The sequence below is a fragment of the Ochotona curzoniae genome, unplaced genomic scaffold, assembly GCF_017591425.1.
Source record: "Ochotona curzoniae isolate NIBS_2020 unplaced genomic scaffold, NIBS_Ocur_1.0 contig_2688, whole genome shotgun sequence".
Classification (NCBI taxonomy): domain Eukaryota; kingdom Metazoa; phylum Chordata; class Mammalia; order Lagomorpha; family Ochotonidae; genus Ochotona; species Ochotona curzoniae.
This window is the reverse complement of record NW_024465553.1, coordinates 374,104-397,220: the sequence shown is the minus strand read 5'-3', so window position 1 is coordinate 397,220 and position 23,117 is coordinate 374,104. Positions and strand designations below refer to the sequence as shown.

Sequence of the window (23,117 nt, the reverse complement as noted above, 5' to 3'; positions counted from 1 at the left end):
CATGCCTGTACACACATGGTTCTCACAGCCGTGGGGTCTGCACATGCCTGTACACACAGCCATGGGGCCTGCACACACATGGTTCTCACAGCCGTGGGGTCTGCACATGTGTGCTCACACATCCATGGGGGCCTGCACCCACCCACCAGCACACCGCCATGGGACCTGTGCACAGAGCCAGCTGCAGATTCCCCCGGGTGCCTTGCCTGGAGCAGGCAGAGGTGGACTGTGTCCTGGGAGCCCCGCACCAAGGCAGCATGGCTTCCCAGAACTGGGGGACAGAACCAGACAGGTGCAGCTCACAGCTCACTCCCTACAGCAGCGATGCCTGCCATGCCCGCCTGCCGGTGCCCAACTGGGCCCTCTTCAGCTGCCACCCACCACCTCTGCTTCAGTAGGGTCCAGCGTCCCGTTCTGGTGTGCAGCCTGTAGACTGTCGCCTCTGGAAGCTCTGCCGGATCAGCTGGCTGCTGCTCCCACTGGGCTTGTCAACCTTGGCATGTGCTCCTCCTGGTAGGACATGCGGCCAGGATTCAGGCTTCCTGTCCAACCCCCCCCCGCCCCGGGGCCTCTGCTGTCACGTGCACACTGGGCCTCACCAAGGACGGGACAGGAGCTTACCATGTGGCCAGGGCATCACGGCTGAGATGACACCATGAGGGCTGGGCTTCTCCCAGTGGAGACAGGTAGCCCAGGGTCCCCACATGTGCTCCCAGCCACCCCCAGGCTGTGGGCCTCAGGTCCCATTCCCAGGAAGCAGGAGGACCTACCGGCGTGTGTCCACTGAGAACCCCAGGGTGTGGCGTATGGTGTAGCAGGCTGGACCCCTCTGGGCCTGCTGTCCCTGGGTCTCCGGCCCCGGCTGTGTGCACCTGGCCTGGCGTATGTGCCTACGTCCCTGCATCTCCAAAGGGGACCTCGACAAGACTCTGGGTTCTGGCCCCACCCAGCCCCAGCGACTCAGGGCATGTACCGGAGCGAACCAGTGGGTGGATGGTCACTTTCTCTGCCTTTCAAACAATTAACATCTTTTAAAGGCAGAGCCAAAGACGGGGTCCCCAGGGAGCACCTCCCCAGTGAGGTACTCTTGTTACTGACATGCCTTCCGACTTTGCTCAACCCCAGGAGCCTGGGCCATATCAGGGCACAGCCTTGGCCGTGGGCCTGAGGCTAGCACAGGCCAGGGCCACCCGCCAGAGTATGTCCTGCCCTGTCCCTCACCGTGAGAACCAGGCCATGCCCACCCCTCATACCCCAGCAAGGACGGCACAGTGCTCGGATACAGGGGCCTTTAATATGTACATACGCACAGGTGCGCTCCATGGGAGGGCTGCAAAAGGCACTTGTCGCTCCGGGCAGTGGGGAAGGCCACTTTTGAAGCTCGGGGCAGACCTGGGGCAGCAGGGCTGCCAGGGCCCGGCTCCCAGCCCAGGCCACACAGGCTCCTGGGGGCATGGGGGACCCTGGAGCGAGGCCCCTGCGCGAGGGGGACCCCCGCATGTCTGTAAACCAACGCCCCTGCCCCGCCCACCGCTCCGAATAACTTACACACGGGTTCGGGCACGTACAAAATAAACTTCTGGGTTTTGGTTTTGGTTTTGGTTCCAGTGAGTTTTTTTGTTTGTTTTTTTTTCCCTTTTTTTTTTACACAAAATAAAGAAACTATGCACAGAACCCCAGCCCTCGCAGTCCGGCAGGGCCCGGGCCCGCCCCGCGGCCACCGCCTACTCTTTGCCCACATACAGGGCCTCGCGGGCACTGCTGAGCGCCCGGTTGTCCACCTTGGGGCCCGGCACCCAGCGCACCGGCCGGCCCGGGGAGCCGCCGGGGTCTTTGGTGCGCGGGAGGAACCTCTCTACCTCCAGGGGGTCCTCCGCGTCCTCCTCGTCCACCGGGCCGGGCAGGGCCTCGGCTGCTCCGCGTGGCGGCGGCGCGAAGTTCGTGCGCGGGCAGAGCGCGTCCTTGGCCGCGCCGGGCCGCGCGATGGGGTTGCGGATGGGGTTGAGGGGGTTGAGCGGCGCCCACTGGTTGTTGGCGCTCTCATCCCGCGGCAGCCGGCTCCGCTCCCGCTCTTTCCTGCGCTTCCGCATCCACCACACGCACACGATCACGCAGGCCAGCCACAGCAGGCTGAAGGCGCCGCACAGCAGGGGCAGCAGCAGGCCTGCGGGCGCACGGGGCAGTGAACGGGCCTGTGACCTGGGCCAGGGGCAGGGGCAGGGGCAGGGGCAGGGGTCCCCCCGTGCACCTGTGCTGGGGCCGCCCACGACGACGGTTTCCACCTTGACCTCGGCGACCGCCAGCAGCACTGAGCTGTTGCCACGCTGCGTGACGGCTGCTACGATGGCATGGGCTGCGCTCTGGATCAGGGTGCTGTCGGGCAGGTCCCTCGCAGGGCTGAAGGACTGTAGAGCCAGGCACTGAGGGCTCCCCTTGGAGGCTCCAGGGGGTCCCGTGGGGGATGGCGGACCCTCTCTGGCTGCTGCCGGGATCACCCCTGCCACTGTCCTTAGCCCGAGTCGCCCTCTCCCCACCCCAACAGAGACCAGGCTCCCGCCAGGCTCCACCTGCGGGATCCTCCCAACAGCCGGGACCAGGGCTCAGGTAAAGCAGAGTAGAGGGGCCCCTGCGCCAGGGAGGCCTGGTGGAACAGCACCCCAGCCCTGCCAGACCATGCTGTGGGGCCAACCACACTCCAGGGACCCTTGGCCTCAGGCGCAACATGGCTGCAGTTGTCCAGCCCGCCAGGGATCCTGGTAGGGGTCCCGGCCATCTCTGCCCAGGCTGCCCAAGCCCCTGCCCCACAACCACAAGAGCCTCTCAGAGGTCTGACCACCCTCACTCCACACATGAGGTGGCCACCATCATAGCCTCTGCACAGGGACTGGGGATCCCATCCCACCCCAGGAGCCCACAGCCACAGGGGAGCCCTCAGGGGCCCCACATCCTTTCTGTCCCACCAGACAGCTCAACTTCCCACTGGCCCTGCTCTCTGCTCTCCCACCCAGCCCAGCTCTACGCCCTCCAGCACACACACGGCTGTACCCTGTGTATGTGGTTCCCCTAGGCTGGGCCGGTGCCGGCTGGGGCCCTCAGCGCCTGCTGCCTCCTGGGGCCCACCCTGTGGCACTCACCACGGCCACTTCCACCGCGCTGGGCCCTGAGGAGGACCGGTCACACAGCAGCACCAGCAGGCGGTCCCGGGCCACTGCCCTTGTAGCCGGCAGGGAGCGGATGCCAGAGCAGATGGTGCCCACAGTGGTGCCCTGGGCAGACGTGTGGGACACAGGGGACATTCTGCAACTGTGCCCGGAGAGGAGGGCGAACTCTGCTGACACGCCCTCCCATTCTTGTCCAGGAGGGGCTGGGTTCGTCTGAGTGCCAGGTGCCCACTGCCCCCGCCCAGAGCTCACCTGAGGCACCTGTTCGCGGTTGAAGCGTAAGGTGAGGCGGGCACAGTTGTTGTCTAGATGGCCGGAGCGGGGCAGGCAAGGCGTGCTAGGTAGGGCCAGCTCCTCAGGTCCACACTCACCCCAGGCAGCGCAGGGCGGCTGCAGGCACTGCCCTGGGGCCTTCTCCCGACACTGCTGTCCCGGTGGGCACTGGGTGCCCGGTGCATTCGGCTCAGCTGTCAGGAGGCATGGCTTCCACCCGCACCACACCTGGGGCAGGCATGAGCACTCAGGGTCATGCCCATGGGGGAAGCAGGGCCCTCCACCCCAGGGCTCCCACTCGGCTTCCCCATCCCCTCCCCGCCACCAGCTTCCTGGTGTCCTCATGGTGATCAGCACCGGACGGGAGACCCAGGAGGCTGGGATCAGGCCCCACCTTGCTGCAGTCCCGGCGGCCATCCAGGCAGTGACAGCTATTGCAGTCTTCCAACCAGGCGCTGCCGTGGGGGAGTGGGGCACCCCGGGACCAGCAGGATCTCCCAAACCCGATGACTGTGGGGAGATGAGACTTCAGGGCCAGTGTGGGCGCCCAGGCCCCAGGTGGCCCTCAGCCCATGGCCCGTCCCTGCTGACCTTCCTGGCACCGGGCGCCAGCCCGGCCCGGCGGGCAGCTACAGCGGTACCCATTGATCTCGTCCACACAAGTGGCCCCGTAGGCGCAGGGTGAGGACTGGCACTCATCAATGTCTGGGAAAGCACACCGGCGGCTCAGCAGTGGGACCGTGGGGTGCCCAGCCACTGCACCCCTGCACCCTTGCCCGGGGCTGGGCCACTCACTGATACGGCAGTCAGGCCCCGCGAAGCCAGGTGCACACTCACAGCGGAACCAGTTGACGCCGTCCACACAGATACCACCGTTGTAGCTGCAGAGGTGGAGCTGTCAGGCGGGCCCACCCACCCCACCCTGCCCCTGCCCACAACCTGCCTGGCACTCACCATGGCAAGGGGTTGCAGTCATTGGTGTCTGGTTTGAGAGGGGACACAAGGGGTGGTTGGTCCAGGCTGTACCTGCCCAGCACGACCTTGCCAGGGGTGCTGGGAACAGGGCAGGTGGGCAGGGCCTGCAGCTTTTAGCCCAGGATCAGGGGCAGACTCAGCAGGATCCCCTGCTATGGGATGAGGTTGAGGGGGTGCTGGGAGACCCGGGGATGCTGCCCTGGGAGAGGGAGTCGGCAGGTGGCTCAACCACCTTGGAATCACCGGGGTGGACAGCCAGGGAGGAGACCCCAGCCCCAATCTCACTGTGTGTGCAGGTGCGACCTTCCCAGCCGTCTCGGCAGATGCAGGAGAAGGAATCCCCGCTGCCCACGCATGTGCCCCCATTTACACAGGGATTGGGGAGGCAGCTGCTATTCCTGGCTGTGAGGGGGAGAAGGCACTCAGCAGTCCAGTCAGCCCAGCCCGGCCCAGCGCAACCTGGCCCGGCCCAGCCCGGCCCAGCCCGGCCCGGCGCAGCCCGGCCCCGCACACGACCTCACCGATGTTGCAGGTGCTGCCTTTCCAGCCCGGTGGGCAGGCGCAGCTAAAGGTATCACCGCTGTCGTAGCAGGTGCCACCATTGCTGCAGGTGTAGGCGTCACACTGGAACTCACCTGTGGACACAGGGTGCTCAGCACCGGGCCGCGGCAGCACCCACCCCGCCCCGAGCTTGGGGGCACGGTGCTCACGTGAGTGGCAGGTCTTGCCCTTCCAGCCGTCGTCGCACGCGCAGTAGAAGTCATTGACCAAGTCGTGGCAGCGCCCGCGGTTGTGGCACGGGTCCGGGAGGCAGTCGTTGGGATCTGCAGGGTGAGGCGGGGAGGTCAGTGGGGGCGGGGCTGCCGGCGGGGGCGGGGCTCTGCGGGAGCCACTCACTGGTGTCGCAGAGCTCGCCTTCCCAGCCGCTGGGGCAGAAGCAGCGAAAGGAGTCCACCTCGTCGATGCATGTGCCCCCGTTGCGGCAGGGCTGTCCCTGGCAGTCGTCGATGTCTGTGGGAGAAGCCGGGTGAGCCAGGCACATGGGGCGGGGGTCCCCAGGCCGCCCGGCCCTGCCCCACTCACTCTCGTGGCAGTAGATGCCCGTGAAGCCACTGTCGCAGGCACAGGAGAAGCCACCCCCAGGCTGGCTAATGCAGTGCCCGTGGGGGCCGCACACGCCGGACGGCACCCCGGCCTGGAGGCCGCAGCCGTCCACCACTGTGCAGGTGGGAGGGGGCAGGAGTCAGAGCCGCCCGGCCCAGCCCCCAGCCCAGCCCCTGCCCGGGCCGCCTGCACACCTCTGCAGGCCCCGCCAGGGCACGGTTCCCTGGGCACCGAGCAGTTCTTGCCGCCATAGTCTTCGGGGCAAGCACAGTAGTAGTCACCGTCCAGGCTGTAGCAGCGAGCGCCGTTGTGGCAGGGGCTGGGCTCGCAGAAGTCCACGGCCACCTGTACAGCATCGGAGGCGGGAATACACCTGTCAGGGCCAACCCCACCTACATGCCCAGCATAGGCAGATCCTCGGGAATTCCCGAGGCTGCCCCCCTGCTTCCGCCTCCACCCAGTTCCAGCACCATCCAGGCCTTGGCTGCCGGACGGAAGCACCTGCGGGGCCCCCGACCTCCTCCCACCGCCCTGGCCACTGCTGCAGCCCAACTTCCTCTGCCTCCCGGAGGCAGCATCCGGCAGGAAGGCTGCCTCCTATCCCCCACCCCGCCGTCTGGCCGCCCTCAGAGTCAGCTATCTTCCCCTGGGCCTGGGGGAATCAGGTACATGGGGAGCTGGAGAGATCCTCCCACCAGGCGGGACTCCTCGGCCACCAGAGTACTCTGGCCTCCTTGCCCCTGCTCCGGGCCCCAGGCCTCACCTCACAGAGGAGCCCCGAGAGGCCAGAGGGGCAGTGGCAGCGGAAGCCGCCATCCGGTAGGTCCTCACAGAGGCCATCGCCCTGGCAGGGGTTGCCAGCACAGGCGTCCTGTCGCAGCTCACAGTGCTGGCCCCCGAAGCCGCGTGGACATACACACTGGTAGCCGTCTGCCAGGTCCTGGCCGGGCGTGGGGAGGCCCGTGAGCCCCTGCAGTGCCCACTGGTTGCACGCCCACCCCCTCCTGCTGGCCTCACCACCAGTGAGCCCCTGCAATGCCCACTGGCCCCACGCCCACCCCATCCTGCTGGCCTCACCACCGGTGAGCCCCTGCAATGCCCACTGGCCTCACGCCCACCCCGTCCTCACCTTGCAGGTTCCACCGTGCTGGCACTGGCCACGGCAGTCACTGATATCTAAGGGCACAAGAGGGGTGTTGGTGGAGCTCCCGTGCCCTAGGCCCACCCTGCAGCCCCCTCCCTGTACTGACAGATGTGGCAGTTGGCGCCCTTCCAGCCCGGGCTGCAATTGCAGTAATAGCCGCCAATCAGGTTTTTGCAAGACAAAGCGTTAAGGCAAGGCTTCCCCTCACACTCATTGGCGTCTGTGAAGAGACAAGGGGAGCCGTGGGGCCCAAGCCCCCATGCCCGTGCCGCATCTGGCCCCGCAGCCCAGCAGCCCCAGCGGCATGCACAGCACGGCAGCATGCACCCTTGGCCCGGGGGTCCTTACCCAGTTGGCAGGTGGCCCCCACCCACTGCTCAGGGCAGATGCACTCAAAGCCGTTCACACGGTCCACACAGGTGCCGCCCGCTGCACAGGGGTTCGAGGCACACTCGTCGATGTCTGCAGGGGACAGACGATGGCCTGAAGAGGTGGCCAGGGGCATGGCAGCCTGGCCGTGTGGGCCTGGCCAAGTGAGAGGGTGCCCTTCCATCACTCAGCCCTCCACAGCACCTAGAGCCCCCAGGCCCGTGCCCAGCACTCACCCAAGGCACAGGTAGGCCCGCTCCAACCCGACGGGCAGTGGCACTCAAAGCCAGATGGCACCTCATGACAGGAACCCCCATTGGCACACGGGTTGGAGGCACAGGCGTGCTCCGCTAAGAACCAGAGCAGGGGTGGGTAGGGTGAGGGTCAGCGCTCCCTGCCCAGGCCTCTGGGCCGCAGCAGTGACCCCACATACCCCGCTCGCAGTTTTTGCCCGAGTAGCCCTCGGGGCAGGCGCAGTGGTACTGGTCGGGCTCCACGTTGATGCAGGTTCCCCCATTGGTGCAGGGGCGATGGCTGCCACAGTAGTTCAGGTCTGCGGGTGGAGGCACGCTCAGGGGACAGGCTCCGGCCACACTGCCCCGTGTCCCACAACAGGGGGCAGATCCTGTCCCCGCCCTCCCTAGCCGGCCACCTTTGTCGCAGAGCAGGCCACCCCAGTTGGTCTCGCAGTTGCACTGCCACGGCTCCACGCAGCTGCCATGCACACACCCGGGGTAGGGGACACATTCATCACAGAACCGTCCCTGCCAGCCGTAGTTGCACCTGGAAGGGCCGGGATGGGCTCAGCCACAGGGTCAATCGTCTGCAGCGGCACCTGAGCCAGTGGGGTCACAGTCACGGGCATTCCCGGCCACTGGCCCGGGCTGGTCAGCCCAGCTGTCCCATCACTCCTTCCTGGGCTATTCTGGGAGTCACCCCTGAACTGGGCCCCAAGAGCAGGCGCCAGGCAAGGAAGGCCCTATGGGGTCCCCAGGGGGGTGCCTGCCAGCAGGGCGTCCCTGTCCTGGCCGCGGGGCCCAGGCCCTCTGCATGATCTCATCCAAGGGCAGCAGCCAGGCCTCACAGCAGAGCTTGAGGAAGGGGAGGGGGAGGGGCCGTCACATTGGGACACACCCTGGGAAATGGCCTCAGAGGCCACTTGACTCTCTAGCCACGCCCAGAGGTCAGGGTCGGCCCAGCCCGCCAGCCAGCGTCCCGTCTGGGAGTCCTGCAGGGGCTGGGCAGGTGGCCTGGGCGGCAGGTGCTGCAGTCTACAGCCTGGGCGCCGGGCCGAGAGCCTGGCAGTGGCACCGCATCCAAGCCACGTCACTTCCACGCCGGCTCCCACCACACCAGGTTATTTTTGTCAAAGGAAAGAGCCAGGCCCTTCCCTTCCTGAGCTGCCCAGGACGACACAGCCAACTCTGCAGCCCCGGGCCCAGCACACCCCAGCTCAGAAGGGTGCCAAGGAGGCCCACAGTGTCGCAGCCTGCACCTGCCACCGTGTCCGCCGCCCAGATGATCAGGGCACAGGCTTGGGGTCTGGAGCGGCCAGGCTCTGAGCGTAGCCCACATGGGTCCCAGGGGTGTGCTCACCCTGGGCGGGGGCGGGCCACACCAACAGCTCCAGGGGCCTGGGGAGGGTGACAGGAAGGCCCAGCCATCTCCTCTTGGCTGCAGCATCCGGTGGTGGGGGACACCGCCCCCAAACCCTACCGGAGCTACTGGGAGGCCAAGGAGGGCACCGGACCACACCCCCACCCTCCCTGCCTGCAGCTGGCCTGGCTGCTGGCCACACCCCTAGCGTGGTGCCTGCTCAATTTCCACATCACCTCCACCATGCAGGCTGAGAGCCCACGCCGATCTCCCTGACCCTGGTCAGGCACCCGAGCAGCCTTGTCTGGACCTCTTGTTGGGGGTAAGACATGAGGTTCCTCACCACCTCTGCAGGTGCTCCCAGCATCAAGTTCGCATGTCCCCTCTGGCCCTCTGTGCATCTGCCACGCCCATCTGGTTCACACCTTGGGCAGGTACCCAGGCCCAGGCAGCCCCCTGCCTCCTGCAAACCCTCTGCTCCACTATTTGGTCTTCCCTTTCCACAGATGACCTTTCCCTGCCCCCTGAGACTCCAGTGGCCCACCTGGCCTCCAGGCTGGGCACTTCCCTCCTGCCTGGAGGACGCAGATCCCTCCCGGCCCCACAGGCCTCCTCCCGCCTGCACGTGCCCATAATGTCAGTCACACTCTGGGCTGACCAACCCCCTCCTGGGGCCACTGGACACGCCTGCACGTGGAGCAAAGAGCAGGGTGTCTGCCCCCTCGAGGGCATCAGGCTGCCTGCACTGGGCAGGCATGAGGCCAGGACCAGGCCACTGGGACTCACCTGCACTCCCCAGGCTCGGTGCATCCCCCGTGGAGCAAGTTACAGCCTTGTTTACACACGGCTGGGAACAGAGATGCAGAGAAGGCAGCTGTGGCAGGCTGGCAGGCAAGGCCCCCTGCCTCCCCTTCCCTCTGTCTGGGCCTCACCTTGCCCGCACTCCTGGCCCATCCAGCCATCCATGCAGGCCTTGTGGCCATACTGGTCGCAGGTGTAGTGGCCAAAGAAGTCATTGCGAGGCCGGCAGAACTTGTTGCAGGTGGCGCTGTAATAGTTCTCACCACAGCGCACGCGAATCCTCAGCTCTAGCTGCGCCACGTGGCCGCTGAAGTGCAGGCTCTTCCAGCGGTCCTCAGGGTTGATCATCCCCGCGTGGGACACCCGCTCAATGAGGCGCGTCTCTGGGGGCATAGTCAGCTGCTGCTGCCGCCCACCAGGGACACTGGTGCTGGGAGGCCTGGTGTCCACCCACGTGGGACCTGCTCTGCTGAGTCCCAACCTGACCCAATCTCCTGGGAGCCCCGAGCTGAAGGTGGCCTCAGCGGCTGCCTGGCTTGGCCCCTATTCCCACGAGCCACTGGGGACAGCACCACAATGAAGATGGCAGGGCCCCCCCAGAGCCTATTCCTCATGCCGCCACACACCCCCAGTAGAACCCTGGCCCTAAGAGGACCACTTGGATGCAACAGCTCCAGGCCCCACTCAGCCCACTCCTGAGGTCCCCAATCACCGCCCACTTCTGTCCTGTGGGTGGCTCCAGCTACTCTGACCAGTCCTGCCCATCTCTCCCAGATGCCCCGACGCAGCAGGCCCCGCATGCAGCCGTGGGTCTGTAGATTCTGCTCGGATGAGCATCTGGTGAGGCCAAAAGAGCTGTCCAAGAGGCTAGTGGAGCGGGCTCGCTTACCGTCAGGGGTGGTCTCGTTGTCCCAGTCCCAGGCTTCTACAATGAGGGTGAAGGAACGCTATGGACAGAAGGGGCCATCAGGGGCCTGCAGCTCCCGGCCCTGCAGGGCCCCGTTCAGGCACTGCCCTCTACCATGTGCCCAGAGCCTGTATACGAGAGTCCCCCTAGTTGCCTCCCCCACAGACAAGGAACCAGAGCCCAGGACCAAAAGGCCTGGAGGCCCCGGACTGCCCCAGCACGGCCTTCGCTCAGGTGGCCACCCTCTCCCAGGCCCCGGACTGCCCCAGCACGGCCTTCGCTCAGGTGGCCACCCTATCCCAGGCCCCGGACTGCCCCAGCACGGCCTTCGCTCAGGTGGCCACCCTCTCCCAGGCCCAGGACTGCCCCAGCACGGCCTTCGCTCAGGTGGCCACCCTCTCCCAGGCCCCGGACTGCCCCAGCACGGCCTTCGCTCAGGTGGCCACCCTCTCCCAGGCCCAGGACTGCCCCAGCATGGCCTCCACTCCTCTCTTGCAGGCCTCAGGGACCACCGTGGCCACGTTCTTTGGGCTCTCTGGCTGCATGGAAGCAGGGCTCGTGCCTTGGCGGGGGAGGGCGAACTGCTGTCCAGGGAAATGCTGAGGGTTCCCTGCCCAGCTGCCCCGAGAACAGGGCTTCCTGGAAAGACTGCACCCCCAGTCCCTCCCTGCCCAATCTGCCATAGCCACAGCCAACCAGGCTCCAGGCTCTGCATGCCACACCTGGCCTGGTGCCCCCTTGTAGTCGGGTGCACAGGCTAGAACTGAGGGTCCCAGGGCACTCTTAAAGCTCTCTTAAAGCCCCCTCCCCACCTCCATGTCTCCCCCACACCTACTGGGGTCCTCTGAATACCCACCCCTGTCTCTTGGAATGTCCGGGATGCCTGCCCCCACCACCGGGGCCTTCCCAGTCTCCCAGTTCCGCTCCTTGCCATTCATTCCAACATTGAGGATGAGGCCGCAAACATCCCAAGAAGCAGCGTGGGCAGGGCTGGGAGAGCTACCTCAGGGTCCCAGTGTTGGGGAGGGCAGGTGGAGAGCCGGCAACCACACCTGGACTTCAGGGCGCCCAGGAAACCCCATGCCAGCTACCCAGGTAGGGTTACGGCCACCTTCACCCAAGCCTAGGGCTCCGGTTACTGTTCCCGAGGGGACATGCGCCGGCCCGCCCGCCAGCTGGGCTCCCCGCACCTGGACGGCAGGCATCCACCCCAACGGAACCTGGGCCAGTGGGCGGGGCACACCTGCCCCTGCCTCACCTGCCAGGCCCTCCCAGCCCCTCCTGCACACAGCACCTCACCCACCCTTCCTGCCTGGTGACTGCTGGCTGGGATGGGGCTGGCTCTGCCCCGGGTTCCTTCCGAGCAGCAGCGACACGAGGGCCTGCGCAGAACCACCACCCAGCTCACCTCCTCCCGGTCCCCACACAGGCTTAACAGGGCAGCAGCCCTAAGACACCAGACAGACCGGACCCACTCCCGGCACACCCCAGGGCTGAGGCCCAGCATCCCCGCCCCATGCCCCTGGGGAGCAGAGTCTGGTGCCACAGATGCATTTCCTGAAACCTGATAAGGGAAGCCTGGCCTCAGCCGCCATTGTCGGGGGTCGACACAGCCCCAGGCACAGCAGGAGCAGCTGGTGCCATCCCTGGCCAGGACCCTGCAGGCACGCGCACTGCATGGTACACTCGGGCTCCACACGCACCAGCAGGGCGTGTGCACACATACCAGTAGGCCGGCATCTCCTCAGACCAGCAGGTCCTCCCCACAGGCTCACCCTTCCCGGGCCTGTCTGGCCAGGCCCCATGGCAGCGTGCAGTCAGAACCTCCCTGTGCCACAAAGCCAGGCCAGCTGTCCACGCCCCTGGGAGGGGTGGGGAGTGGGCAGCCGACAGGGGCTTCGTAGTGTTGCTCTGAGACCCCAGTGCCCCAGCCTGCCACAACCATACCCCTGAGTGGGGTAGGTGAGCTGGGTAGGAAGAGGTCCTGTCTTCTTTAGGCAGGACCCTGGCTTCCCAGGCCAGTCACCTGCTGGCCACTGCACTCCTCCCTCAGCCAGCAGGTGCAGCCTGAACCCCATGAGGCCCCTTCCAGACCTGGCACACATGGGGCCTGGCACTCCCCTGCCCAGGAAGAGTACCTTCCTAGGAGAGAATATGGGCAGGCAATCACAGACTCAGGCATTAAGACCCTAGGTCGATCCACTCGGGTTGCCAAGCCCGAGACCAGCACAGGGCCACAAGGACCCCACGGACCCCAACCAGGCCAAGCCACTGGGCAGGGCACGCCTGGCTCCAGCTCCTCCCCAGGGCGCCCAAGAGGCCAGGGGCGCCTCTCCCATCTGAGCGTGCTGTCTAGTTCCCTGGGGCATGTGCACCTAGTTTTCAAATGTGTCCCAGTCCGCAGGTCGGAGCTGGACCCCCAACAAGTCAGGGCAGTATGGCTGCGTGGACAGGGAGGAAAGACCAGGGTGCTGGCATCACCCGGCGGGCAATGCGCCTGGCAGGCAGGCTGCGCAGCACCTGGAGGGGGGATTGGAGTTGCCCCCCAAACTCCTGGCTCCCTCTGTGGTGGGCACACCAGGGCAGCAGGAAGGCCGGGGCTGCCCCCGGCCCATCCCACAGCCGAGCGACTGAGGGACGCGCGCTGGCCCGCTGCATTCCTCCAGGCCTCCCTGCCCCCACACCCACCTCTGCCAGCTGGAGCAGAAAACACATCCTCAGGTAGCGATTTGGAGCCGTGCTGGCTCAGGCCCAAGCACAGATGACAGGCTGGGCCCTGCTCAGACCTGCCTGCTAGGCCGCTGCGGGGGCGAGGGGCTGGCCCCCTCCGACAGCCTGGGGTCCCTCCCAAGCCGAGCACTCAGGGTCAGAGGCCTGGCCACAGGGGGGCTCAGGTAAGGGGGGGAGGCACTGAGCAAGCTGTGCCCTCAGGGATGCGACCACCAGAGTCCAGCCCATTTGATTGGCTATGAAGCCTGCAAGGGCCTGCATGTTCCTGCCCTGCCCCCTACTCACACCCCTATGCTGGACACCCACGCACAGGGCATCTTCCTCCTGCCCCTTGCCAATTCCAGGCTACACTGTCGGGCAGACGGAGGACAGACCAGGAATCCACAGCCAAAAACACGGCCTGAGACAGTGCCAGCCAGCTCGCAAGCGCACGCCATCCTGTTCCCAGCAAGGGCAAGCTGCTGGGTCTCTGACCACCTTACCGCCTCCCACCCCCAAATCATCAGCGCCGCCCAGGGCTGAGCCAAGCGCCTTCCAGTGATCACCAAAAAGACCCAGAGCCCTACCGCGGCGGGCAACCCGGAGGACCACGCCGGCAGAGGAATATCACTTCCCCTGCAAACCCCCTCCGGACATCTGGCCAGCACATAGCGCAGGAGGCTCACCCAAGTCCCCCAGCGCCCGCACGCGCCCCCCAGGCATCCAGGAAGCTGCAGGGCGGTTGCAGGCTGGCCGCGGGCCCGGGGCTGCTCCGCCAGGGCCTGCCCCGGACCAGCCCCAGCACGCGCGGCGCACATGCCTCGCTCGGGGGCCTTGTGCGCCTCCCCGCCCAGGCAGACACGCGCGGGGCAACACAGGCACGCGCTGGAGACCCGCCGCGCGGCCCCGCCCCGCCGCGACCCTGCGCCCGGGCCGCACCGCGCGCCCACGTGGCCCGGCTCGGACCCGGCCCCGGAGCTCGTGTCCCCCGCAGCCCCGCTGCCTCCCGCCGGCCCCACCCCGTCTGGGCGCGCGCGCCACAAGCCAGGCCGCAGGTGCTGGCGGAGGATGAGGCAGGGCTGCGACGCGGAGGGTGGGGGGCGCACGTACCGGCCACGCGAACTGGAAAGGGATGACGACAAGGCCCGGGTGCTGGTCGCCGTCTGCCCGGGCCCGCCCCCGCACTCGGTCCCCCGCAGCGCCCGCCGGCGGCAGGTAGAAGGAGTTGCCGCCCAACACGGGCGTGGCGCCGTGGCCGTAGCTGCAGGGCCCCGTGGGCGTCACTTTGGCCTGATACTCCTTCAGGCACACGCGCACGTACGTGTCGCACTCGTCGCGACCACAGCCCCCCGCGCGCGTCGTCCGGCCGTCGCCGTCACAGCAGGCGCCGCTCAGCAGCTCCCCGTTCGCGTTCCGCAGCGCGCTCAGCTGCAGCTCGAAATAGCCCATGGGCTGCGCCGCCTAAAAATAAGGCAGCGGAGAACGAGGGAGGCGCGGGCCGGGGTCGGGGCGCCGCGGGGCGCAGGCACCGCCGCCGTGCGCAGCCTCCGGGGCTTCTGAGCCACCGGGAGCAGGCGGGGCCCGTGGGTCCCCAGGGGCGGCCCGGTGCGCCCCGTCCGCGCCCCGCTCACCTGCATCCAGAGCGCCGCCAGCAGCAGCAGCAGCAGCAGCAGCCGCCGGGGCAGTCGCCCGCGTCCCCGCGCCCGCATCGCCGTCTCCACCCCGCCGCCGCCGCCGCCGCCTGCGCCCGGTCCGGGCCGCCGCGCCGGCCTCCCTGCGCCCGCCCGCGCGCCCGCCTCCGAGCGCGGCAGCCGAGGGGCGGCGGCGGCGCGGGCGGGGAGGAGCGCAGCGCCGCGCGCGGGCCTGGGCAGCGTGCGGCGGGGGCGGCGGCGGCTCCGGCTCGCAGGCTGCCGCGCTCGGCGGCCCGGCCCGGCTCCCACCCGGCGGCGGCGGCGGGTCCCGGCCTCGGCTCCGTGCGCCCGCGTTCCCGACCCCGCAGCCAACAAGTTCGGGACGAGACTGACAGCTCGCTCGCCCATTCGTCACCCGCGCACCTGCATATGCATGAGGGGGCGGGGCGCGCCGTGGGGTGGGGCCGCGGAGGGGGGGCCGGGGGCGCCCCGGTCTTTAAAGGCGGCGGAGGGCGCCGCCCGGCAGCGCCCCGGTGGTGGAGGGCGCGGGGTTGGCCGCGTGCTCCCGCGCGCGCCCTGCGAGGCAGCTCGGACCCGGGCTCCTGCCGGGGGTCGGGCAGCGGTGCAGCGGCTCCCGCTGAGGTCACCGCCGCGGCCCCCTCCCTCCGCGCGCCGGGTCGGCCCCACGCGCGGCACCGCACCCTCGCGCGCCCCCTCCCCGCGCCGGCTGCAGGGGGCGCCGCTCCTCTCTGGCGCCGGCGCTGCGCCGTGCGCCCCTGCGCTGCCTTCCGCTAGGCACGGGCCCGGCTGGTGCTCTCCGGGTCCGCGGCTGTGGAGGTCGAGGCCACAGGTCTGAGCCCGGAGAAGGGCAGTGGGTGGGTGTCCCGTCAGGTGGCTTGGCCGCTCCCGCAGGGCAGGGGTCCCCCGCGCAATCGGAGACCCCGTACTCGGCGACTGACCACCGCACAGCGGGCTTTTCCCTGATAGAATGGACTGTGGCACTGCAGTGCTTCCCAGAGGAGGGCTTTGGGGGCAACGGTCTCCCCCACACCCACCCGGGACCCCGAGGCTGGCAGGTGGGTGGAGGCCACACACACAGCCCCCCCACCATAAGGGAGAATTAGTTACTACGTGACGCCGGGGAGGTGGAGGACCCCACTCTGTCTCAGCGACCAGTGCAAGGTGGGCGCGAGGCCTTCTGCCCACCCCCTAAGGCAGACAGGGACAAACCAGGACTGTGACAGCGAGTAGGAAGGCCAGCAAGGTCCAAGCCAGGGAAGCAAAGCCCTAGGAGAGGCCGCAGGGAGGGCCTCAGGGCACCCAGGTCCTTAGAGAGGCGGCTTGGCACCCCTGTGTCCTCTCCCAGCCTTCCACAGGTAACCACTGCCTGCCCTCACGCGTGCAGGGTGGGATCCCTACATGCTGGCCAGGTTGCAAGGCTGCTTCCAGGAGGCCCTCCCTGGCCAGAAGGCCTCTTTCAGCTCAGGCAAGCCACACTGGGCGCTGGGGGCCGTGTGGGGGCCTGAGGGCTGTGCTGGTGCTGGGCTGCCTGGCTATCCAGCCGGCTGACTGGAGTAAGCTGTGCTTCCTCCCTCATCCAATGGTGCTAAATATAGCAGCAACGGAGGGGAGTTTCCGGTTACAGCCCCCACCCCCCCATGCCGGGAAATCGATGCCGGCTCCATTAGCCCAGCAGTGCCTGCTGACAGCCCTGTGGGCTGCATGGCAGAGTAAGGGGCTGGACTGCACCCAAGCCTAGTGCTGGCCCCATCTGCCCACCAGGCACCTGCCTGGGTCTGCCAGAGCACCTTAGAGGCAGTGAGCAGGACCTGTGGGTCAGCTCAGAGGCCAGGTGGGCTGCCAAGGTGGCAGGACCACAGCTTGCAAGGACCCTCCTGGGAGCACTGTCCCAGGCCTGGCTGGGCCCCATCTGGGACGCACAGCCAGTATTTGCATACAGGTGCTGGGCCTCAGCGTGGCCTGCTCCAAAGCGAGCACCTGGGGCTGCCGGGCACTGCACTAAGGGCCCCTTGGGCCACTGCCCAGGCTGGGATAGCCAGAGAACACCCCAGATGGAGCAGGGGCAGGAAGCCCGACTATGGCTCCCACCATCTCCACAGGAGCCAGCTGCTGCCTGCTGTGCCCTGCCCCAGGGTTACCAGGGCAAGAGCAGAAGGTGGGCTCAGCAAAGCCACCACTGCTACAGCTCCCGTGTGGGGGCTGCCAGCCCTTGGACACCTCACTGCCTTCGCCACACCTACCAGGGCAGTGCCCGAGGGATGGAGTCCTTCCAGGGGCCAAGCTGGCTCCCCACCCCTGGAAGGACCTGTCTGCTAGCCTCACGCTGGCGTTCCTGTGGCTGTCCTGCACAGGTGGAGCTGCCTCCCATCCCCCTTGCTCTCTGAGCTGTCAGCTTGCCGCCGAGCCATTCGAAGGGCTAAGCCAGCTGTTGACATGGAAGGGGGCTTCTGGGGTTTGCTGGGTACCCTAACGGCTGGTGGGCCACTCCATGCTAGAGCTGGGTCAGTTCGGGCGTCTTCATACTGTGGGCAGGCCGAGTGAGGCCCGGCAGGGTCACAAGGCCAGGCTACCCCTGGCGGCTGTGTCCTCATCCTTTTCCCATGAGCAGGCTCATTCCAGGGCCCAGGAGGTCTGAGGTGTTGTTCTGCCCTCCCTGGCACCCGGATGCACAGCCTACCCTCACAGGGCTGGCCCAGGCTGTGGGGCGTGGAGCCAGCAGATAGAGGCACCAGAGCTGTACAAGCCTTTATTGTGGTGGGGAGCAGAGTAGAGGCCCTCTCTGGACACGCAGGTGGGAGCCACGTGGCTGAAGAACCGGGAAATGCCAAAGATGACGCCTAGAGTCTTGGAGCTGTCCCTGCTGTCCACGAAGGCCTGGGCTCCGGCCAGGGGCAGGTACACAACCTCAATGAGCTCACCCTCCTCGGGCCGGCCCCCACCTGGGCCACTATGCTGGGCGTCAGTCACTTCGGCATAGAAGAACATGGTCTGACAGGAGCCCATCAGCCCCACACAGACCTGTGGTGGAAATGGGTCTGCTGTGCACACGCCTGGACCTCATGGGGTCGTCAGGGCTCATCAGGAAGAGGAGCTTTTCTTGGTGGGCTCAGCCTCACCAGACAAGAGTTTTGAGGTCAAAGATGGAAGTGACCATGGACAGCTGTCCCACAGGGTCTCAGCAGAGCACCAGGCCACGGGGAGGACAGCGAGTGGTGGGGCAGGGCTGCCGTTGGCTGCAGGGATCTGGAAGGGCCTCAGGCCCTTGTCTGCTCTCCTGGAGCCCACCTGGTGACAGCTGCCCACGCCCCAGGGTACAGGGATGGCCTAGGGTCCTGTGAGCACTTCTTGGGGGCAGCCAGTGACAGCACTGCCCAGCTCAGCAGGTGAATGGGGTGACGGGCAGGAGAGAAGGGGGCAGGGCTCTAGGACAAAGAACTGGTGTGAACAGTGGTGAAGTGGCAGAGCGATCTGGAATGGAGAGGGGGGTAATCGGGTCTGGTGGTATGGACAAGAGCAAAGTGGGCCCACGGGGGCCGTCCCAGGGCAAGGGGGCCCTTAGAGAGGCCAGCATGGGGACCCCATTCCTCACCCCAGCCAGGTTTCCAGGCCAGTCCTGTCCGTGTCTGCCCACCTTCTCCAACCTGCCCAGAACCGTCGTCTCAGGCCAGTCCTGTCTGTGTGTGACCTGGCCTATCACCTAAGGGACTGCCCTTACATCCAGGCTTCCTCACTCCCACCCCTCCTCTAGGCGGAGCACCCACTGCCTGGGACTCTGGCCCATCCCACCCGCCTGCACCTCTGCTCCCAGTCTTTGGTGTGGAAATCCTGGCTTAGTACCAACTGCCCCCCAGGTCCATGGCAGAGCACAGGGCTCTCTGTGGGCTGACCCTCCTCCTGTCCCTTCTGCCCAATTGGGTGACTGAGCCATCCCCGGGGCATGGGCTTCGTGCCAGCATCCTGTGGGAGGGCAGCTGGGGGGGGGTGCGGGGGGGTGCAGCAGGAATGCCTGGGTGCTGCGGGCCAGGCACAGGCCACACCTCTCCCAGCTGGGACTTGGCCGTCCCTTGGTTCCTGACAGGGAGCTGTGACTCACCCACCCCCAGTCCCGGTGCTTAATCCCACAGGAAGTGGAGGCATCTGTCGGCACAGCAGCTGCCACCCCAAGCCAGTCCCCACGTGGGGGGCTGCAGGGCAGGGGCAGAGGCCCAGAATGCTGCAGGCGCCTGAGTGCCCTGGTTCACGCTGGCGAGCCCTGCGTCTCCTGCCCCAGCCCCACGTGCCCAACCAGGCCACGGCTCTCACCTGGATGTGGCGACCCTGTGGAGGTCAGAGGGAGCTAGGCGGTAGCCACACTCCTCCCACATCTTGGAGCCACTTCCTCCAGCGAGAGCCCCAGCTGGTCCATGAGGCCAGCACACAGCTCCACACAGCTAGGTGTGCACAGGACGGTCAGCCCCGCTGCACCAAGCAGAGCAGGCAGCAGCTCCTGGGGCCCATCCTGCCTCACCACGGCCAGGGTTCCCGGGAAGCAGCACTGCACCTCACCTGCATACACAACTGGGGAGGGGACATGGTCACCACAGCCCCACTTTGGGCCTCACCTGGCTGAACTGCCTGACCAGCACCAGGCTCCTCTGGGAAGATTTGAACAGCAGCACAGTCACACTGGGGGGCAGAAGGGGCAGAGTGGAGACAGGCCAGCCAGGGCTGCATGGCAGGCCAGGACCAGATCTACAGTGTGCCAGCTGACAGGGAGCCAGAGGGCCTCTGGGCTTCTAGGAGGCCTGCCTATCACTGCTGAGCCCTCAGGGACAGGAAAGCAGTGGCTGGGCCACGGGGGCAGGACTGGTGGGGGCGCTCACCTGTCATGGGTCTTCATGAAATCCCAGGACTTGGGGGTGCCCTGGGGTGAGCTGGCCAGACAGGTACATGTCAGGGGGCAGCCTGCACTGGGGGAGCTCATTGTGGGGGACAGCCTGAACTGTGTGTGGCTCCATTGGTGGAGAGAGCCTGTACTGGGGAACAGTTGCACTGTGGGGGATGGCAGCCTGCACTGTTGGGGGAGGGCAGGCTGTACTGGGCAGGATGGTCCAGGAGGCAGGATACCAAGGTAGGGAGGGTAGGACAGGGGCCTGATCCAGGCTCCCCAGGGGTAGTCAAGACCAGCACCAAAAAGGCTTGAGTACCATGCTGGGGGGTGAGGGGCCAGCACCACCCAGGACACTGACACAGACCTTGCCACTTCACCTGGCCCTGCCCAGTGCCAGCATTCAGTACTCACCAGCCCAGGACAAACCCAGGCTCCATTCGAGATGGAAAGCACAGACTTGGCCTTCCTGAAGGAGGTAACCGGTGAGGGAAGACAGACCCTGCTGGCCTGGGCAGAGGCACCCTGGGCGAGGGCAGCCTGGCTTCCAGGGGCAGGGCAGATGTCCATGGCTGCCAGGTGGCCAGAGGCTGTGGGGTGCAGGTGAACTCAGGCCTGCCTTACCCAGGGCCAGTCCAGGAAAGGTATGCCCCCCGGTCTGCCCCACAACTCCTGTCTCAGCATTGCTCACACCTCAAGGGACCCTGTGGATCAGGCCCCCAGAGTGTGTCTGCCCATGGGTCCAGCCAGAGCCCATGGAGGCCCAGGGCAGCAGGGCTAGCTGAAGAAGCTCAGTGTTGATGCTGGGTCCCTGGGGTGAGCACCCACTACTGGACACCAGGGACCTGTGTGGGACAGGGCCTCTCCCTCCCCTCCTCCCCCGCCCTGCTTGGCCCCCAGGACCAGCTCTGGGGCTGCCCCAGGCTGCTCAGGGCAGAAGGACTCAGTGTGCACAAGACTCTGGGGCTGGCTGGCTGTCCACCCTCCAGGCCCACCCTGGTCAGTTGTGGCCCGCAACTGCCCCCTGGGGAGGGAATGGACCCAAGCACCTGCTCCTGCATCTGCACCAGGCCCTTTACACCTGAGCGGCAGTGCCCGGGCAGGCCCCAGTAGGGCTCATCAGCAGGAACCCCCAAGGCTAGCACCCCTGCATCCTACAGCCCAGCAGCTCCTGTATGGGAGAGGATCATGAGGCAGGCAGGGCGATGGGCCCTTCTCACAGGGTCTGTCCAGGGGCAGGAGCCTGGGTGAGATAGCAGGGAGGACCTCCAGCACACCTCCGCAGTAGGCAGGAGGGAGAAGGGTGGTAGACAAGCACTAGAGTCCAGCCAGGACTAGTGCCAAGCTAGGCGAGCAGGTCTGCCAGGGCAGCAAGAGATGAGGCCTTGGGCCACGGGCCAGGCAGAGACCCCAGTGGTGCCTGACCCAGGAAGCCCCTGGGGGTAAGCCCACCTAGACGGGATCCCTGCCCTGCGCCTTCTGGCCGCCTACCCCATCCTGGCCTGGAACCCACCACCTGCAGGAGCCGTTCTGCCCACCGCGCCCCGACCCGGCAACCAACGAGCCAGGTGAGCGGGGGCCTGGTGGACAGAAGCGCAGGGTGGGCGGGGCCTGACGGATGGGCGGGGCTCGCGCGGAGCCCAGGAGGGACCGGAATCGCGGGCGCGCGAGGGGGTCGGGCGCACGGGCTCACCTGGCCGTAGTGCAGCCTGAGTGGCTGCAGGTAGGGCGACGAGGCGCAGGGACCCACTGCTGCGCCCTCGATGCGCTCCATGGCGGTGCGCGGGGCAGGCTGGGGCGGCGCAGGAAGCGTCGGAGCATGCCCAGTGCGCCCGGGGAGCGGCAGGTGCGCGGGCTGCAGCGGGAGGCGTGCGTGAGGAAGTCTCTGGAAGCAGAGGAAGAGTCGCTGCGTGCGCCTGGCCGCGGTCGCCGAGCGTGGGAAGACTGGGCGGAGGGACTGCCCAGCGCAGGCTCTTGCTCCAGGGGGCTGGCCACGCACCGAGCTGCGCGCACCCAGGCCGAGCGCCTGGGGCTTGTCCTGGCGTCCCCGGACCTGCTGTCTGCTGCCGGCTGAGTAGATTTTCATTTGTTAGAAGCTGCCATCTGCTGGTTCATCCCCCAAAGCCCAGTTCGGCCCGGCTGAATTCAGGGTCACCCCCTCGGTCCGCTGGAGTGAGGAGCCCCAGGTGGGCTTGGAGACAGATTTCAGCATGCCCTGTGGCAGGACGGGGCTGCTCAGAAGCCGGGCCCAGCTGGGGTGAGGGTTGAGGAGCTCGGTTGGGCCCAGCCTTATTTGCGTCTCCCGATAGGGACTGTATACAACCCTCCCCACATCCTCTCGGCAGTGCGGGGCCTGCAGGTCCCTGGGAAGCCAACTTCGCCTCCAGCCCTGCGGGCCTTCCCACCCTTCAGAAGGCTCTGGTCTGGACGCTTGATGTCCCAGGGTTCCATGGACAGGGCACTCCCAGGCCCACAGACACTCCCCTTATCTACTGTGCCCCGATCCGACCTCAAGAGCCACAGGGCCAGCGACTGCTGTCCACAGCTCAGGTGCCCTGGATGCCAGCCCCAGCCAGGCACGAGGCCTCTAGACAGCCTGGAGGCCTCAGCATGGTGCAGAGCCATGGTCCCATGGATGGCAAGCCTTCAGCTGAAGACATGGGAGTGGTGCTCTGGAATGCCCCCAGTGAGATGCTGGTCAGCAGGCGGGGTGGGGGCTGCCCCTCTCCCGGCCAGCCCTGTATGGGAGTGTGCTGGACCTGGGGCTGGCCCTGTTCCAGGCTGTCCGGCTCTGCCTTGCGGGGTTTCCACCCAGGCTCTGCCTTGTAGACATGCTGCTGGATCCAGGCCCCCGACTCCCAGCCACCCGGCGCCCCTGGGTCTCGAAGGGAAACGGCTCGGCCAGGGCCCCAGCCAGTCCCCAGCGAGCCCACGAACAATGCCTTCCAAGGGACCCACCTTCTCGGGGAGAGAAAATAGCGTTTCACAGAATGGCAGCTTCCTGCATTTGTGCCTGCTGTGAAGGGGTGATTCACGGGGAGAACTCCCACCAAGAGACCCCTGGAGTCCCAGCCAATATGGAGGGCCCTTCACTGCCCTGCCGGCAGTCTACAGGAGGCCCAACAGGCGAGCCAGGCCGCGTGGAGCATGGACATGGTGCTGGAGCGGTGGGGGCGAGGTGTGGATGGAGCTGAGGACAGCCCTGCCCCACACCAGAGTTCTCTCCTTGCCCCTGCCCCCCACCCCTGCTGGAGTTTGGAGAAGCCCTGGACAAACCATCTGGCTCTTGAGTCCCCCCAGTGGCACAAGCCTTCTCCCTCATCTGATCCACATACTGGAAAGTGAGGAGGCAGGGAGAGTTGCTGCTGGTTCCCTCCTCAAATGACAGCATAGCCAGCAGCTTCTTGTGGGTCTCCCACATGGATGCAGGGACCCCAGCTCCCAGGCCAGCAGCAAGGAGCTGGATTGCAAGTGGAGCAGATGGGACTTGAACCTGCACCCGTGTAGGATCCTGATCACAGGTAGTAAGCACAACGCTGACACCTCCTGTCTCGATGTC

The 23,117-nt window shown here is 66.8% G+C and overlaps 2 protein-coding genes across 3 annotated transcripts; both read right to left on the bottom strand.

Annotated features, from left to right (window-relative positions):
- Positions 1-1,724: 1,724 nt before the first annotated feature.
- JAG2 (jagged canonical Notch ligand 2) lies at positions 1,725-14,748 on the bottom strand. Of its 2 annotated transcripts, XM_040975520.1 has the most exons (26): positions 14,671-14,748; positions 14,150-14,500; positions 10,313-10,370; positions 9,555-9,806; positions 9,409-9,469; positions 7,679-7,809; positions 7,460-7,579; positions 7,263-7,376; positions 7,006-7,119; positions 6,764-6,877; positions 6,643-6,689; positions 6,277-6,453; positions 5,708-5,858; positions 5,493-5,627; positions 5,307-5,420; positions 5,120-5,233; positions 4,931-5,044; positions 4,695-4,811; positions 4,389-4,416; positions 4,230-4,315; positions 4,026-4,139; positions 3,829-3,944; positions 3,414-3,662; positions 3,135-3,266; positions 2,249-2,405; positions 1,725-2,164 (listed from the first exon to the last, which is right to left on the bottom strand). In XM_040975520.1, the coding sequence occupies exons 1-26, from the start codon at positions 14,746-14,748 to the stop codon at positions 1,725-1,727; spliced, it is 3,684 nt and encodes a 1,227-aa protein (XP_040831454.1). The 2 variants fall into 2 exon arrangements, with proteins under 2 accessions (XP_040831454.1, XP_040831455.1); XM_040975521.1 differs by lacking the exon at positions 6,764-6,877.
- A 333-nt stretch (positions 14,749-15,081) lies between these two features.
- On the bottom strand, positions 15,082-21,332 carry NUDT14 (nudix hydrolase 14). The gene is given in 7 exon segments (XM_040975674.1): positions 15,082-15,499; positions 17,432-17,705; positions 18,989-19,060; positions 19,063-19,225; positions 19,293-19,356; positions 19,554-19,594; positions 21,252-21,332. Coding segments are annotated over 7 exon segments (1,113 nt in total).
- Positions 21,333-23,117: the final 1,785 nt, after the last annotated feature.

Coding starts and splice junctions, on each gene's coding strand:
- JAG2 (XM_040975520.1), bottom strand. CDS start 14,748: ATGCGGGCGCGGGGACGCGGGCGACTGCCCCGGCGGCTGCTGCTGCTG. Junction 10,371..14,149: donor CTTTCCAGTTCGCGTGGCCG/GTACGTGCGCCC, acceptor TTCTGTCCATAG/CGTTCCTTCACCCTCATTGT. Junction 5,421..5,492: donor GGGCATCTACTGCCACGAGA/GTGAGTGGGGCA, acceptor CTTCTCCCACAG/ACATCGACGACTGCCAGGGA.